The sequence below is a fragment of the Pelodiscus sinensis genome, chromosome 2 (assembly GCF_052426305.1).
Source record: "Pelodiscus sinensis isolate ZL-2025 chromosome 2, ASM5242630v1, whole genome shotgun sequence".
Lineage (NCBI taxonomy): Eukaryota > Metazoa > Chordata > Testudines > Trionychidae > Pelodiscus > Pelodiscus sinensis.
The window spans coordinates 163,168,702-163,183,885 of NC_143053.1; the positions used below are offsets into that span (position 1 = coordinate 163,168,702).

The 15,184-nt window shown below is 47.0% G+C and overlaps 1 protein-coding gene across 4 annotated transcripts in view; it reads right to left on the reverse strand.

Annotated features, from left to right (window-relative positions):
* Positions 1-15,184, reverse strand: part of RAMP3 (receptor activity modifying protein 3) — a 104,599-nt gene that overhangs the window by 52,655 nt on the left and 36,760 nt on the right. For all 4 annotated transcript variants that reach the window (XM_089776500.1, XM_089776498.1, XM_006133274.4 and 1 more), the window contains one exon: positions 3,810-3,839. In XM_089776500.1, the coding sequence (XP_089632626.1) occupies positions 3,810-3,828 (19 nt within the window). In that variant the 5' untranslated portion in view covers positions 3,829-3,839. The remainder of the gene's footprint in view (positions 1-3,809; positions 3,840-15,184) is intronic.

Genomic DNA, 15,184 nt, shown 5'->3' on the forward strand with positions numbered 1-15,184 from the left:
TTTTGTACTCCAGGGCCGTGTCCAGACTCAGGGGTTTTTTCGGGAAAAGTAGCCTTTTCCCGAAAAAACTTCCCCTGAGTCCAGACTCAAGCCGCGTTCTTTCGAAATTATTTCGAAAGAACGCGGCTTTTCTTTCGATGGCGGTAAACCTCATTTCAGAGGAAGAACGCCTTCTTTCGAAAGTTCCTCTTTCGAAAGAAGGAGTTCTTCAATGTAAAGAGGCCTCTTCGAAAGAGAGCATCCAGACTCGCTGGGTGCTCTCTTTCGAAAAAGCGGATTTTTCTTTCGAAAGATCCGCCTGCAGTCTAGACACGATCTTTCGAAAGAGGCTCTTTCAAAAGATGATTTCGAAAGAGCCTCTTTCGAAAGAAGCCTGCAGTCTAGACATAGCCCAGATCAAGGGTCCCTAATTCCTGCCTCCCCAGTAATCCATGTCCTTGTGGGACAGGGTGCCATGGTAACGGACAGGCCCACTGGGGCACCTGGGCCAGATTGCACAATTGCTCTGATAGGGATGGCCCTTGGGCTGGGAGTTTGAGACTCCTGCTCTAGATATATCAAATTATTTTATTAAGGAATTGGTTAGATCTAGTGACTGGGAAGACAAAGGCAGCAGTGGCAATGATCTTGATAATTCACATAACCCTCAGAATTAGATAAGTTTTTTTTTATTGAGAGGAAGAATTTTGTCCCTGATACACTTGGATTTGGAAAAGTACCATGAGTGCTGCAGTTTCCAGTGGCTGCTAGACAGTGGTGGCCCATCAATACAGGCAAAGTAGGTGGTCACCTAGGGCGCCAAGATAAATGGGTGCCGATCGCACGTTTCACCTAGGGCACCAGTTGCCGGCAGCTCGTCTAGGGCTGCTCCTGCTGCTAGAGATGGACAGTAAAGTCTCATCTGGAAGCCAACTCTTAATAATGCAATACATTCCTTTCCCTACCTACTTGTATAAAACTATTGGAATAATTAAATATAAAAAGGAATAAATAGTAATTTAAGTGCAATATCATCACTGACTGTGAGGGTAAATCTTGCTGTGGGATTTGAACTCCTGCACGTCCTTTTAGGTTAGAGGTAGACAAGTAAGCCACATTATTTTATATTGCCTTATCTTTAGGAACCCTACATAGAGGGAACTATCCTATTGCATTTGCAATCTTATAGTATTTGTAAGCCTTATTGGTGAAGATAAAATGAAGTGATTGACCTCAGACAATGTTTTAGAAAAGGCAAGCTTTAACACATTAAACTAACTCTTCTGCTGTAGTCATAAAATAATATTTTTAATTGTAGGAATGCTTGAACATCTCATCTACTAAGGACTTGGAAATCAATTTCATAAATAAAAGAATGGGTAGAAGCAGTTCTAGGGTGGGATAAAAGACTCTTCTCTCCATGGGACTGGTTTAGAGGGATTGTCTAGCATTAGTTGGCACTGATGTTATAAGCACACAGCCATGAAGAAAAGGGAATATTAAACTGGACTTGCAGTTTTGGCAAGCCCTAAAACATCTTTGTTCAGAGTTCATGATCTGTAAATAGGCTATTATATATGAAAGCACTTCTACTTTGCAGAATCTCAAGAGTTTGAAATGCTTAGGCCTTCAGAGCATTAGACAAGTCTTTGAGTGTAGACAAGGGATTAGCAGCTGTCAAAGTCCCAGAAGGCCTAAAAGGCAGGTTAGCTGTGGCTACCTAGTGAAAGCCAAGGCCAACAGGAACATGGAATCAGAGAAGCGCCTACGTGGCTGCCATGTGGATGCAGGTAGGGCTTTTCCTACCCAATCCAGTTTATTTGTATGAAAGAAGCCCAAGGGAAGGACTAGCCAACTGTTGGAGGAAAGTCAGCATTAAGCCTAAGAAGATACTGTTGTCCTGCTTACAAACTCAGAAAAGAGAGGAACTTCAATCTGGACCTGATATGTAAATCAGGAAGTGTAAAACTTTCACACTTGTGCCTTTTTCCTTCTGCAGTCAGAAAAAAAAAGAGAGTCTTTATTTGGATCCTGTTTACATCACAGGAAGGGAGCAATCCTTTGCATTCTCTTTGTTATTGAGTTACATTTCAGGAATGGGATCCTTACAGTGCTAGGAAGAACCTGCCACCTTGCTCCTGAGAGAGACGCTTTGTCTATGTCTTCAGAGAACCTGAACTCCTGCTTCCCTCGATGGAAAAATTCTTTAATGCTACTAAACCCAGAGTTTCTTAAAATTGCCTCTAGTTTGGACCTTCCAAATCTCTTTTATCTACAAGTTATTTCAATTACAATTTTTATGTTAACAATCTGGGCCTGTCCCTAAGTATATTTTACCACCAAGTCCAAGTACTTTTTAAATTAAAAAAAAAAAAGCCCTGTGTATTACTATCTTAGATGCAGCATCAGACTGGAACATTGCTAAATGAGAATGGCCAAAGTACTGAAGTCTTCAATTGTTGAGACTTTAATCATGGATCCATTTGTAACAGGATGCATAAAATTGAAGGTATAAAGACTAAACAGACTAATTACCACTAAGATGGGGATGAACTTAATTACAAAAAGGAATATCTTCACTGAGAATGAAAAGTATATTTGTGTAATCCCCTGATGTGTGTTATAGGTCCCCCATCCATAGATAATAGGAGGTTGTTACAGTGACAGCTAAAGAGACTGGTTCTTTAGCTTGAATTGTAGCAGTTCATCTTTTAGCTTTGGGGGCTCCTTGTTCAGTCCCAATGCATCAGCCAAGATGGCAGTATTACATTTGCTCGTAGCACTGCATTGCTTTCCAAGGACTTTCCAACAACAAAAGCCCTGTAGTTCCTATCTTATTTCTTTCACCACCTTCAGTTATCAGCGAGAGATTATTGAGGTTAAGGCTTTGTCTGAATTAGAAAAATTCAAATTAATAATTTATCACTGGTGGTGGTTATTGTAGAAGCTATGAAGTTGAGTTTAGGATTTTGACTCTGTCATATCATTCCACTCTGATTTGGGTTAGACACAATGGTGGTAACAAATGCCTGAGCCTTGTCTACACTTGTATTTACACCGTTCCAGCCATCTGCGGAACAGCACTGGTGGTAAAATGTGCATCAGAATTTTGCTACTGTAAATGAATACTAGCCCGGAGCAAACTCAAACACTGATGTTACAGTATGTGTCTGGCAGCCTAAGACCAGCTGTGATATGTTCACTAAATCTGTGTAGTGGGAAAGTACTAGCAGCAGGTTATTCTAAGTGAGGGGAATTTAACTAGAAAGACAATTCGGTTTTGGCCTGATAAAACTTAAATTTGTTGATTTTTCAGGACACAACACCAAATCTTGCTATTTATTCAGATTCCTAGGCGGAGTGTATAAGCGAGTTCCATTTTTTTTCTTGCGGGGACTAGCATTTTTGATTGCTTCGTTCAGAGAGTAAATATTTTTAAATGTATAATTTAAAGAGAAGTTGAATACAGCCTGATGGGTGCGTATCTTCTAAAACTAATCAGACACAACTCATGAAAGAGTATGATCACACAGTCGTTTCAGTCTGATTCCCTGACCACAGCTTTTTGGTTCCTAAGCTTCTTGGATAAATCAGACCCATAGAGCATTTTAATGTTTTCCTCATCACTATCTGGAAAGGTTAAAAACTAAGACATGTTGACAAACCTGTAGATATATTCCAAATTAAAAGCAAACTGATAATGGATGAAGGGGTCTAGAATTGACTAGATAAATCTACTTGCTTTGTGTTTGTGTATGTATAATATTTTAAAAGCTGTTGTTAACAAAAAAAACTAGTATGTTTGAGTTTTAAAACTTTAAAAAGCTCACCTGTTAATCCAAGTGTCATTAGACCATTAACTAGGAGGGGAAAAGAAAAGAATGATTAGAACTTCTTGATTTTATTCCATCATAATGAAAATTTGTATAGTATTAGATCTAATACACAAGTAATATTGATCACAATTAATGATTCAACAAAACATTCCAAGTCCCTATATAACTTTAGTATGTCATAAGGGTTTATCTTTATTAGAAGTGGGAGGGGAAGATTACCATTTGCTTTACATTTATTAAAAAAGAATCTCCTCTTATCTGTCTTTTGATCTACACAAATCACACATGCATTTTAAAGAACTAAATGATTAATTCCAGGCAAGTGGCTGTATTCTGCTCATATATATACCCTATGCAACATCACTGAAGGCAACTGAATTGCACAGTGTGAGAGAGCAGAATATTCCTCAAATTGCGTAGACACAAACTCTATCTTTGTTGATACCTGCTCAACCCCCAGGCCCTTCAATTAAGAGTTCTTATGCACACATAGCTAAGAACAATTCAGCCCCTATTATAGAATAATCTTCCTATGGTCAAGTCAGGGAAGGCTCAGAAACCCTGGGAACCTGGCGCAGGCTGCAAATTGTGCTACGTGTGTGGCAAAAGGCTCGTGTTACCCAAGTTGTCACAGCAGTACAAATGCAGAAGTTGGGGGCCCACAAGAACACTTCAAAACCTTGCCTCTACAGGCTCTGGTACAAAAACATCCGTCCCCCAAAAAAATCCTAATACCCAGATTTGGGGGAATCCGCTGCCACCATCAAGTGTTTCTGAATCCACAAATAGGGGTAGACACTTGAAACCAAACCCAGGGTACTCTTTTCTCCAAAAGAGCTTGAAAAAGAAAAGAGAAAAACAAGCTGCAATCTGTGGTAGCTGATCCCTCAGTCAGGCATGCAGATACACACTGACAGACCTTCCAGGACACAAAAATCAACCAATACTGGCTAATTAGAAAAAAGAAACAAACTTTTATTATCAAAACAAAACTACAGGTGAAAGCATATCAAAGTAGATAGATGGAAAGAGCCACCAATTGATATAAATACTCAGGGAAAGTCCTTGGGCTAAAATCTTAGTTACAAAAGAAAAAGACATTATTTCTACATCCCTAAACAAGGAAAATAATAAATCCTGACAGGCTAGCTAGACTTTTCCCTACTTACACTTTGTAAGAAGTCCATTCGTGGAGAGAGAAGCATCTCCCATCTCCCTCAGTACTTGGAAGAAAACGCTCTGCCTCTCAAACACCGAACAGAGAGATTCCTACCTGCATTGTTATTGGCTGACCACTGGATACCTGGCTAGGTACAGGAAATACTAGTTAACCCCTTCGTCACCGGGTACTGGTCAGCACTTCTGATTATGACAAAAGTTATGCTTGAGCCTTGGGTCAAATGCAAACATGGGGGCCAACAGCTTCCACTGGCCCTGGGCAAGGTGGGGGGGCTATTTCCATGCTCCGGGATGGGACAGGACCTTGGTTATAAAGGGGTGGGGCCAGGTCAGCCTGCCTTCCACTCTGCCCGCTGCATGCCATGCTGCCTCCTCTTCCCAACCAGTCACCCTTACATTTCCTGATTTCCTCTGGAAATTTCTATCAAGGATCTTTAAGTATTTTGTAGCCATAAATGAAATAACTGTCACTGTACCATTGCAAGGTAAGTCAGGACTTAGCTTACGTAAGAAGGAACAGGTATAAGAGGTAAGAATATAGCCACATTTCACATGTGGCCTAATCAAAGCATAGAGAAGTTACTCGACTTTCACAGTGTCACATAGGAAGAGCAGGGCAAAACCTTCAATAGAGCATAGCTCCTGGCTCTCAGTCTCATGTTTCAAACACAAGATTATCAGCCAAGTGAAAAGGAATTTTAATAGTATTTTTATCTCAACTGATACTCATAACACCTTTTTGCCTCAGGAGTCAGTATTGTGCAGATCTGCAGCCCTAATGCTCTCTTTGGCTGCTGCCTCTGTGGTTATTCCTACACTGCAGTTCTTTTTCAGAAAAAGGTGCCTTTTCCCAATTCTTTTTTTGGAAGAGGCTTTTCCGACATTTGGCCCATCTACAGGGGACCAAATGTGGGGAAAACCTCCTCTTCTGGAATATCCCTTCTTCCTCATAAAATGAGGAATACGGGGCTTCTGAAAGAACGCGCCCGCTTTTTTGGAAACTGATCTGAAAAAGCAGACGCATTCCCTGGACGCAGCAGTTTTTTTGGGATACCTCCAGTACCCCAAAAAACTCTGTAATGTAGACATAGCTTGAGCTGAACATACTCATCCTTTGTCTGTGTTCTGTGACCTACTCCTCTAGCCAAGATGCATCTCTGGTCTCATATCCTCCTGAGATATCAAAAGTCCAACATCACAACCTCCAATCAGTCTGTAACAAAAAGGATCTCCTGCCCCTCTCTAGGGATGTGTTAAGATCCCCTCACTTCTTTCATGGTCCTCTATCTCAGGAATTGTCTTACAAGAGCTTCTCTTGCTCTCACCAGGAGAATTGTGGCATCTCTGTAGACTCTCCATCACCTGAGTTCCCTCAGACTCCTTCCAAGGTCCCACTATCTAATGGATTATTACCTACTTCCACCTCTTCTAGCCAGGAGGAAATCAATCAGTCACCCCACAGGTGCAGAGCATGCCTCTGACTGAGGATTTCTCCCCCTTCTCTAGCAAATGACTGGAGAAAACTGAGCACAGGCAAGTTTTGAGATGTAAAAGAAAAATGGTATGGAAGGAAGACAGGAGAAAGCAACATGCAATAAGGAAACAAGAGTTCTTTTATTACCACACATTTAAAAATCATATGCCTTAAGGCTTTGTTTTCACTGCCAAACAAAGATTTGTTTTTACTGTGGGAGGAGTGAGATGCATCCTACTGTAAAACCCTAGAGGAGACAAGGCACTGTAGTTTTTACAATGATATAAGAGAGATCCCACTAGATCCCACCTCCCCAACTTCTGATTGACCCTCTGATCCATGTAGCTCATAGTAAAACTACAGAGTCTTATCTCTACTAAGGTTTTACAGATAGATGGGCAGCTAATGCACATTAGTTAGCCCCTCGCATATCCTCAGCTGCACTGTGGATTTTTACTGCACATGTTGCACTCTGATCTTGTACAGGGAATTTCTACTGATGTCAACAAGAGTTTTACACTGGGATCCAGGCCTATATAGAAATGTAACCGTGTGGCTGCACAAGAGGAGAATTTTTGTCCTGTAATCATGCAAGCGAAGCTGTCATCACTGGATTTTGGTGACATTGATAAATTGCTCATAGTTCATTCTTACAATAAGCTATCACTAGAACTCCTTCATAGGAGTGTGGGTTTTTTCCCCCACAGTATTATTTGCAGAGTACCTCAATTGCCATATACATTTAAAATAGCATTTGGATTTTATGTCAGTCTCTATTAAAGATGCCCCAAAACACTTTTCAATAATGACTTTCATACCTTTTGAAAGTTCATAAGACAGAAAGTTATTACAGTATTTCCCTCTTGCCTAAATAGTTCTTCAGGAAACTGCAATTTATATCAAGACTCAATGATTTTAGATAATTATAATATTTCCCAAAGGACACGTGAAGTACCTCTTCTTTTATCTGGCTTGCGTATGCACCTCTTTCCTCAATAATGGTAGCACTGTTTAGTGTGTCCTTTGACGTACCCACACTAGTCTTTGAAATTTGTCTTGGCCACTCCAAAAAATTACTTACTCTTTAATCCCATTTTTCATTAGCTGAAAGACAGGAGCAATTTTATTTCTCTATCTTTCTGTTATCACAGAAGTTTTAATATATTGCCATCAGTTCTTATATTTATCCCACTTTAATTCCCAAAAGATTCCAAAGCATTTGAAAGCCACTGATACAAATATATTCTATATCAGATATGTGATATGTGACAGGTTTATCAGTAGTAATGCAGAAAAGGTAGAAGGGTTCAATAAATATTTCTATTCTGTACTGAGAGGAGTCCTGAAAAGAATATTTTCTGAATGTTCTCTTCTGATCTTCTGCAAACATCCAGATAGGGAACAAAATTCACCTTGCAGCCCACTGTGCCAGGGGCTGTAACCAACAGAGAATCATCCCAAGAGAGACAGCAGTGTTCATAACACTGCCCTCAGCGAGAGTTCTGCCAAGGAAAACAAACTTCATACCATGACTGGACTCCACAGACACCCCACAGACACCCCTCTAACTTTTTCCATCTCTGTGCAGAATAAATTTTGTTTTGTGCACCATGGGATGTGCAGATATGCACCACCACCCTTGTGATGACTTTTCAGATCTGTTTCACACCACCCCCAGACTGTGGCCTGAGTTACATGAGCAACTGGATATAGCCAGTGATTTTACAATGCTTTGCCCTGCTTAATTTTCATTTACCAACAACATGAAGATGTTAAGCTGTAAATGGAGATGCTACACCTGGTAGGACTGAATCATAATTCAGCAAAAGTCTGTTGAATAGATTAGCCCTACAGCCATAGACATGCAACATGCTAAAGAGAAAGCTGAACAGACTCATTGAAATGAAAACTGATGACTGATATTTCCAACATGAGCACCCAACCAGACATCCTAGAAGCAGCTCACTAAAGAGCAAGACCTTTAGGGCTACTAATGACTGCATTGTCATTGCAAATTGGTGTCACCAAGGAGCCCATGAAAAGAAACTTGGCCCTCAGGTTAAAGAACATCTAAGGAGGAGGAATAAGCAATGGCAGGAATAGGGCCCGAGAGAATCAACATGGGGGAAACCTCATTAAGAATTAAACACCTTTTTAAATCACTTTTTGTAACACAGATGGAGCTCAGTGTGAGACAACTCAATATGACAACTGTGGTGTTAAAAGTCACTGCAGGTTGCACGTCCCAAAACTGGAATTCTCTGATCCAGCAACATCGGTGATCCAGCAGGACTACGGTAGCCTAGTAGCAGGAGGGCAATCCAGGACGGGCCAGGGTGAAGCAGCAGGACAGGGCAGGAGCTGGGGCTGGCAGCAGCCCCCAGCAATGAGGCTGGAGCAGGCAGCAGCCCCCAGCAGCTCCCAACAGGCTGCAGCACTGGGACCAGGTCAGGGTAGCCCCCAGCAGTGTAGGATCAGGCCAGCGACAGGCTATGGCTGTGCAGGGCCAGGGCCAGAGAGCCAGGCAGCCCATGGAAGTGGGGCCAAGGCCTGCAAGCTGCCACAAGGCTGGGACCAGAGCCCCTGGCAGCCCGACCAGGGCCATAGTCCGCCCCCAGCAGCCCACAGCAGTGTGGACTGCTGGAACCCGGCAGGCAGTCTGGCCGGGGCAGCAGCAGTGGGGCCTGCAACTCAGCAAGCTGCCTAACAGGGGCTGGAGGTAATCTCCTGCCTGCCTCCATTCCTCCACCCCTCCCCGTTAGCTCAGTCAGCAGCTGGGGGCTGTGGCAGCGAAACTTCTCTAGTCGGGCAAATTCCCTGGTTTGGGACCAGTCAGGACCTGAGGGTGCCGGATAGGAGATGCCCAACCTCTAGCGATTTAGCAGGTCTTACCTAAGAACTGTTTAAAGGGCCCTCATTTTCAGAAAGAGCTGAGCTTGCACCTTCTGAAACTCAGACCCCAAACTGTCCAAAGTTGGGTATCCGAAAGCCAACGTACCCAAAATCACTAGTTACTTTGGAGGAGAGGGCGTTACACAAACACACCAGCAGTGGGTTGCACAAACTGTGTTACAGGAGTCTGACTAAAGTTACAAAAATATGTTCCTGTTTGAAACATCACCCTGGTCTAGCAACAACTTCCTCTCCGGTCTTTGGTGATTGGACAACTCTGTGGAAGAGCGAGCGAGTGGTGTCTTAGAATTAGAGTTGGGAATCCAAGAGTCCAACATTAGCTGGACAATTGAATTTTCCATCCCAGAAGCAACTCAAAATGACACTAATGGTTCAGCTGACTAGAAGCACCTAAAAAGAATACCAGCGTGCATTTTACAAAAACATATGATCACAGGGCCTGATGGTAGCTTCAACTTTGGGCCCAATATATCACTAGCCTGCACCTTATTTACAAGAGAACAAAGTGCCCACCCTGAAGAGCTTACACTCTGGAGTCTCAGTCCTGGAGGTTGTTCTGTGGAGGTAGGCACCATTGCATGCATGGTGCAACAGTGTGGGGAAGCCATTGTGTGGATATCACTGAAGAATTAGAGCCTACATTAAAATGAAAGGAAGGGCATGTCTACACTACAAAGTTAATTCGAACTAACAGATGTTAGTTCGAATTAACCTTGATAGGCGCTACACTAGCGCTCCGCTAGTTCGAACTTAATTCGAACTAGCGAAGCGCTTAGTTCGAACTAGGTAAACCTCATTTCACGAGGACTAATGCCTAGTTCGAACTTACTAGTTCGAACTAAGGGCTGTGTAGCCCTTTAGTTCGAACTAGTGGGAGTCTAGCCCTTCCCAGCTTGCCCTGCTGGCCACTCTGGCCAACACCAGGCAAACTCTACTTCCCGCCTCCTGGCCCCAGAGCCCTTAAAGGGCCACGGGCTGGCTACAGTGTTTGTGCCAGTTGCAAGGCTGCCAGCACCGTGCCAGCAGGCCCTGCACCTGACACCCCATGAGCCAGCCACCTGATGCTCCCCAGCCCTCCCCCTCTTCCCGGGACCAGCCTGGCGGCTCCCAGGAGCCTGCCCAGGGACGCAAGAGGAGGGCGCCCCCGTGGTCTAGTGCGGAGATCGTGGACCTCATCCAGGTTTGGGGAGAAGCCTCCAATGTCCACGATCTCCGCTCTAGCCACAGGAACGCGGCCGTCTACGGCCGCATGGCTGCCAGTCTGGCCGCCAGAGGCCACCACCGTAGCAGGGAGCAGGTCCGCTGCAAGATTAAGGACCTGCAGCAGTCCTACTCCCAGGCCTGCCTGCCAGGGGCCGACCCAGAGGCCTGCCCCCACTTTCTGGCTCTGGACCGCATCCTGGAGGCTCATGCCGTTCCTGCCCCCCGGGTGGTGATTGAACCCAGAGCAGAGGGACCACTCCCTGACATGGAGGAGGAGGAGGACGCCGAGAGCCAGGAGCCTAGCGGCAGCCTGCCCAGGACCCCTGAGGCACCCCACTGAGCCGCTCGCCTGTGTCATCCAAGGCCAGAGAGGCCTCCACATGTGAGTACCATCATGCTCCCCTTATGTGTACGGGGGGCTAGAGGAATAGAGAGCACAGGGACCGTGCGCCTGGGCCTTACCCACCACGGAGCAGCAGCTGGGTGTCATGCAGAGGCCCTGGCCTTGCAGAGGGGGGCTGGGTTTCACCCACCTGGGCCCCAGGGAGAATTGACCGCTGCTCTTGTTTCACCACAGCCGCAGCACCTGGGCCTGCAGGGTGCACCACCCCGCCTGCAGCAGCCGCCCGCGCCCGGGCCAGCAGGAGAGCCAGGAACCAGGAGGAGTACCAGCGGCGGCACCTCCACTTCCTGGATCACCAGCTCCGCACCCAGGACCAGTGGGTCCAGGAGGACCTTCGGCTGCGCCAGCGGAGCTTGGAGGCGCTGGAGGAGCAGGGCCGTGCCCTCAGAGGCCACCTCCAGAGCCTCCTCGACCGGTTCCCGCTTCCTCCTGCTCCTGCTCCCCCTGCTCCTCCTGCTTCCTCCGCAGCCCCCATCCCTCCTGCCCCAACCTCCACACCCATTCCCCCCCCCCGAGACCCACCGCACCTGCAGTGCTGCAAGACAGGAGAGGCACACTGACCCCCACCCCTGAGCTTTCCATTCCCTTCCTCCCTTCCCTCCCCTTCCAGCTCCCTCCTCCCAGGTTTCCCCCTCCCCTCTCCCACCCTCCCACCTCCCTCCCTCCACCCCACTTATGTTAAATAAAAAGAGATTTTTGTTGGCAAAACAGGTGTCTTTATCTGACATTAGGAAGGGGTGTTAGGGAGGGGAAAGGGAAAGGTGGGGAGGGTGGAAGAAGGCCCCATTGTGGCATGCAGGGAGAGTTCAGTCCTCCTCCTCCTCCTCCACCAGGAAGCTCTCCCACAGGGCTTCCCAGATCCGGACAGCCCCCCGGTGGGCTTCCCGGACAGCAGCGGTGCGGGGCTGAGCATAGTGGCCAGCCATGCGGTCAGCCTCAGCCATCCAGGCTGGCAGGAAAGCCTCCCCCTTTCTCTCACACAAATTGTGCAGCACAGAACATCCTGCCACTACAGGAGGTATATTGTGCTCGGCGAGGTCCAGACGGGTGAGGAGGCATCGAAAGCGGGCTTTCAGTCGCCCGAAGGCCCCCTCCACCACGATGCAGGCCCTGGTGAGCCTGGCATTGAAGGCCTGGCAGGAGGGATTGAGGAGCCCCGTGTAGGGCTTCATCAGCCAGGTCTGTAGGGGGTAGAGCACATCCCCCACCAGGCAGACGGGCATGTCCAGGTCCCCGACCCTGATGTGGCGGTTGGGAAAGAAGGTCCCGGCCTGCAGCCGCTGGCACACGGAGGAGTTGCGGTACACCTGGGCGTCGTGTGCCTTGCCAGACCAGCCCACATTAATGTCCGTGAACTGTCCCCGGTGGTCACACACGGCCTGCAGGATCACGGAGAAGTACCCCTTGCGGCTGACGTACCGGAAGGCCTGGTGTTCCAAGGCACGGATGGGGATGTGTGTCCCATCGATGGCCCCCCCGCAGTTGGGGAAGCCCAGGGCGCCGAAGCCCCAGATGACGGCGTCCGGGTCGGCGAGGTGGACCACCCTGCGGAGCAGCACCCGGTTGATGGCCCTGACCACCTGCGGAGAAACACAGCAAAGCATGAATCAGTGGGGCACCCGGGTGGCTGGGAGTGTTCGTGCCCTGGCAGTGCCCCGTGCCCCACTCCCGGAAGCAACCCCCCCGGGCGGCGTGTAGTATGGCCAGGAGAGACCGGTGCGGGGCACTTTCGCCTCCTCCCTCCCCCCCCTTTTTCCCTGGGGTGGCCCATCCCCTCCTTGCAGCCCTCCTCCCCCGCTGTCCAGTGGCCGATGAGTGCCGTACCTGCATGAGCACCGCTCCGACGGTGGATCTCCCCATGCCGAACTGGTTCCCGACGGATCGGTAGCTGTCCGGCGTGGAGAGCTTCCAGAGGGCGATGGCCACACGCTTCTGGAGGGGGATGGCGGGCCTCATGCGAGTGTCCCTTCTGCGCAGGGCAGGGGCGAGCCACTTGCAGAGCTCCAGGAAGGTGTCCCTCCTCATCCTGAAATTCTGGGTCCACTGTCGGTCGTCCCAGCGCTCCAGGACGATGCGGTCCCACCAGTCGCTGCTGGTGTCCAGATGCCAGACGCGGCGGGGCACGCCAGCGTCCGGGCGCCACCGCGGCTCCTCCACGGCCCCCAGGGCGGCCAGGCGGAGAGGCAGGGGGCTGACGTGCACCAGGTGGTGCCAGGCAGCCTCCAGCCATTGCTGGCAGGCTTGCAGCAGCAAGTCCAGAAAGTGCACCAGAAGGTGCAGGGCGAGCTCTGGCTCCATGTTGCCACCTGTGGTGGCATCCCCAAAGGGAAGCACCGACACAGACGGGCACAGAGACCAACGCTTTGCTGTCCCTCGGCGAGGTTGGCAAGCAAGCGGAAAAGCTGAGAACCGGCTGTCCGGGGGGGGTCCCTTTAAGCACGAGCCTAAGATAGCCTCAGACAGCAGCCACATAACACAACTACTGACCTGATGCCCTGCCAGAACCGGTTTCAGCCGCCCTTAAATGTGCCCCTGCGTCCAATCAGTGTGGACGCGCTAGTTCGAATTAGCAAAACGCTAATTCGAACTAGTTTTTAGGTCTAGCTGCGCTAATTCGAATTAGCTTAGTTAGAATTAACTAATTCGAACTAAGTTAGTTCGAATTAGCGCTGTAGTGTAGACATACAAGAACAGAGGTAAAGCAGAGGGTGGCAAGGGTACCCAGTGGGACATTTGCCTGCCTATATGTGCATATATTGAGTATTTGCCCCCCCAAAAACAGGTGAGCACAGGTGAATGTGTACCACTGCATCCACCTCAGCTTTGAAAAACGTGGTCTCTATTTAGTCCTTGTCTGCGTAGTAAGATAAGAAAATATATTGGTGCATGGATGTGGAGGAGAAGAGATGTTCCTAAGGCAACCTACCCTCAAATTAAAAATTAAGATGAAATGTCTTTATTTATGACGTGTATGAAGGTTACAGTAGTGGGAGGGAAAATGACCTCACAACAAAAAAGGTTGCCTCCTGCCTCCCATAGTTTTAATAATCCGAACTATAAGTGCCCATGCATGGTTCAGAAAGTCATCTTTTGTTCACATTGTTACTAATTGTTTGTGCTTTGTAAGAGGAGCAGACTATTGAAAAATAGAGAAGCAAGAGAGAAAACAATCATAATGTACTGTGAAAAAGAACAAAGGAAATGAGGCAAATGAAGCCCAGAGATCTGGGCAATGGAAGGAACACGACACAAAGGAAGGATGCAGGAAACAAACAGAAGCTGTAATAAATATAGCACATGAAAGAAATACCGCAGGCACAATTTAAAATAACTTTGGTGAGGTGGGGTGGAGGAACCTACATCAAGGAATGAATAGGGACAAAATGGAAAAAGGGAAAATAAATCTGTGCAGGCAGGTGTAATGAACTGTGCCCTAAAGGAGATCCCTGCATCTCAGCTGTCCACCACCCCAACTATAAGCTTATATCCACACTAGACAGCAGCTTGGGTTCTGGGAGGGTTACTCCAGCACAGGTTCAAGGGCTGCGCAGGGGAAGCACTAACAGCTGGGAGATAATGAGAAGTTGGTAAGCTGACTCCCCATAGGCTCAGCACTTTAAAGAGGGATCAAGTATTTCTTATAGTGAGTGGTTTGTGCTCACTAGAACTGGGATTTCTGGGGGAACTTGGCTATTGTCCTACTCTGCTTCGTATAATAAATAAATAATAATAATTAATACCTAGCTGCTGCATAGCTCTTTCATTGATAGAGTCAAAAAGGCTCTACAAATGATGCAGGTCAGCATCATTTATCTCCATTTTACAGACGGGAAAATGAGGGCACGGAGAAGGGAAGTGAGTTAGTGTTAATTGTTTGTAAGCCACATGAAAAGAATGCAGCCAGATATGGTGTTCCCAATTTACTATTTTGGCTAAGTCAAAATCTGGATGGACAGATGGAAGGAAGGAAAGAATTCCTAAAACCCACAAAGAATTTAGTGGAGATCTAGATTTAAATGAAAAACCATTTTGCTTTGACCTTTGCCCTGCTACCTGGCCCTTTCATATACTTCCCCCAGTCAATTTTTGTTCCTGTATGAAAAACAAGCATACTAAGTGATGTTGTTTAATATTTGGCACTAAACGTCCAATGAAGAGCTATACTTTGTCAGAGTTTGAAACACCATTGTCTGGTAT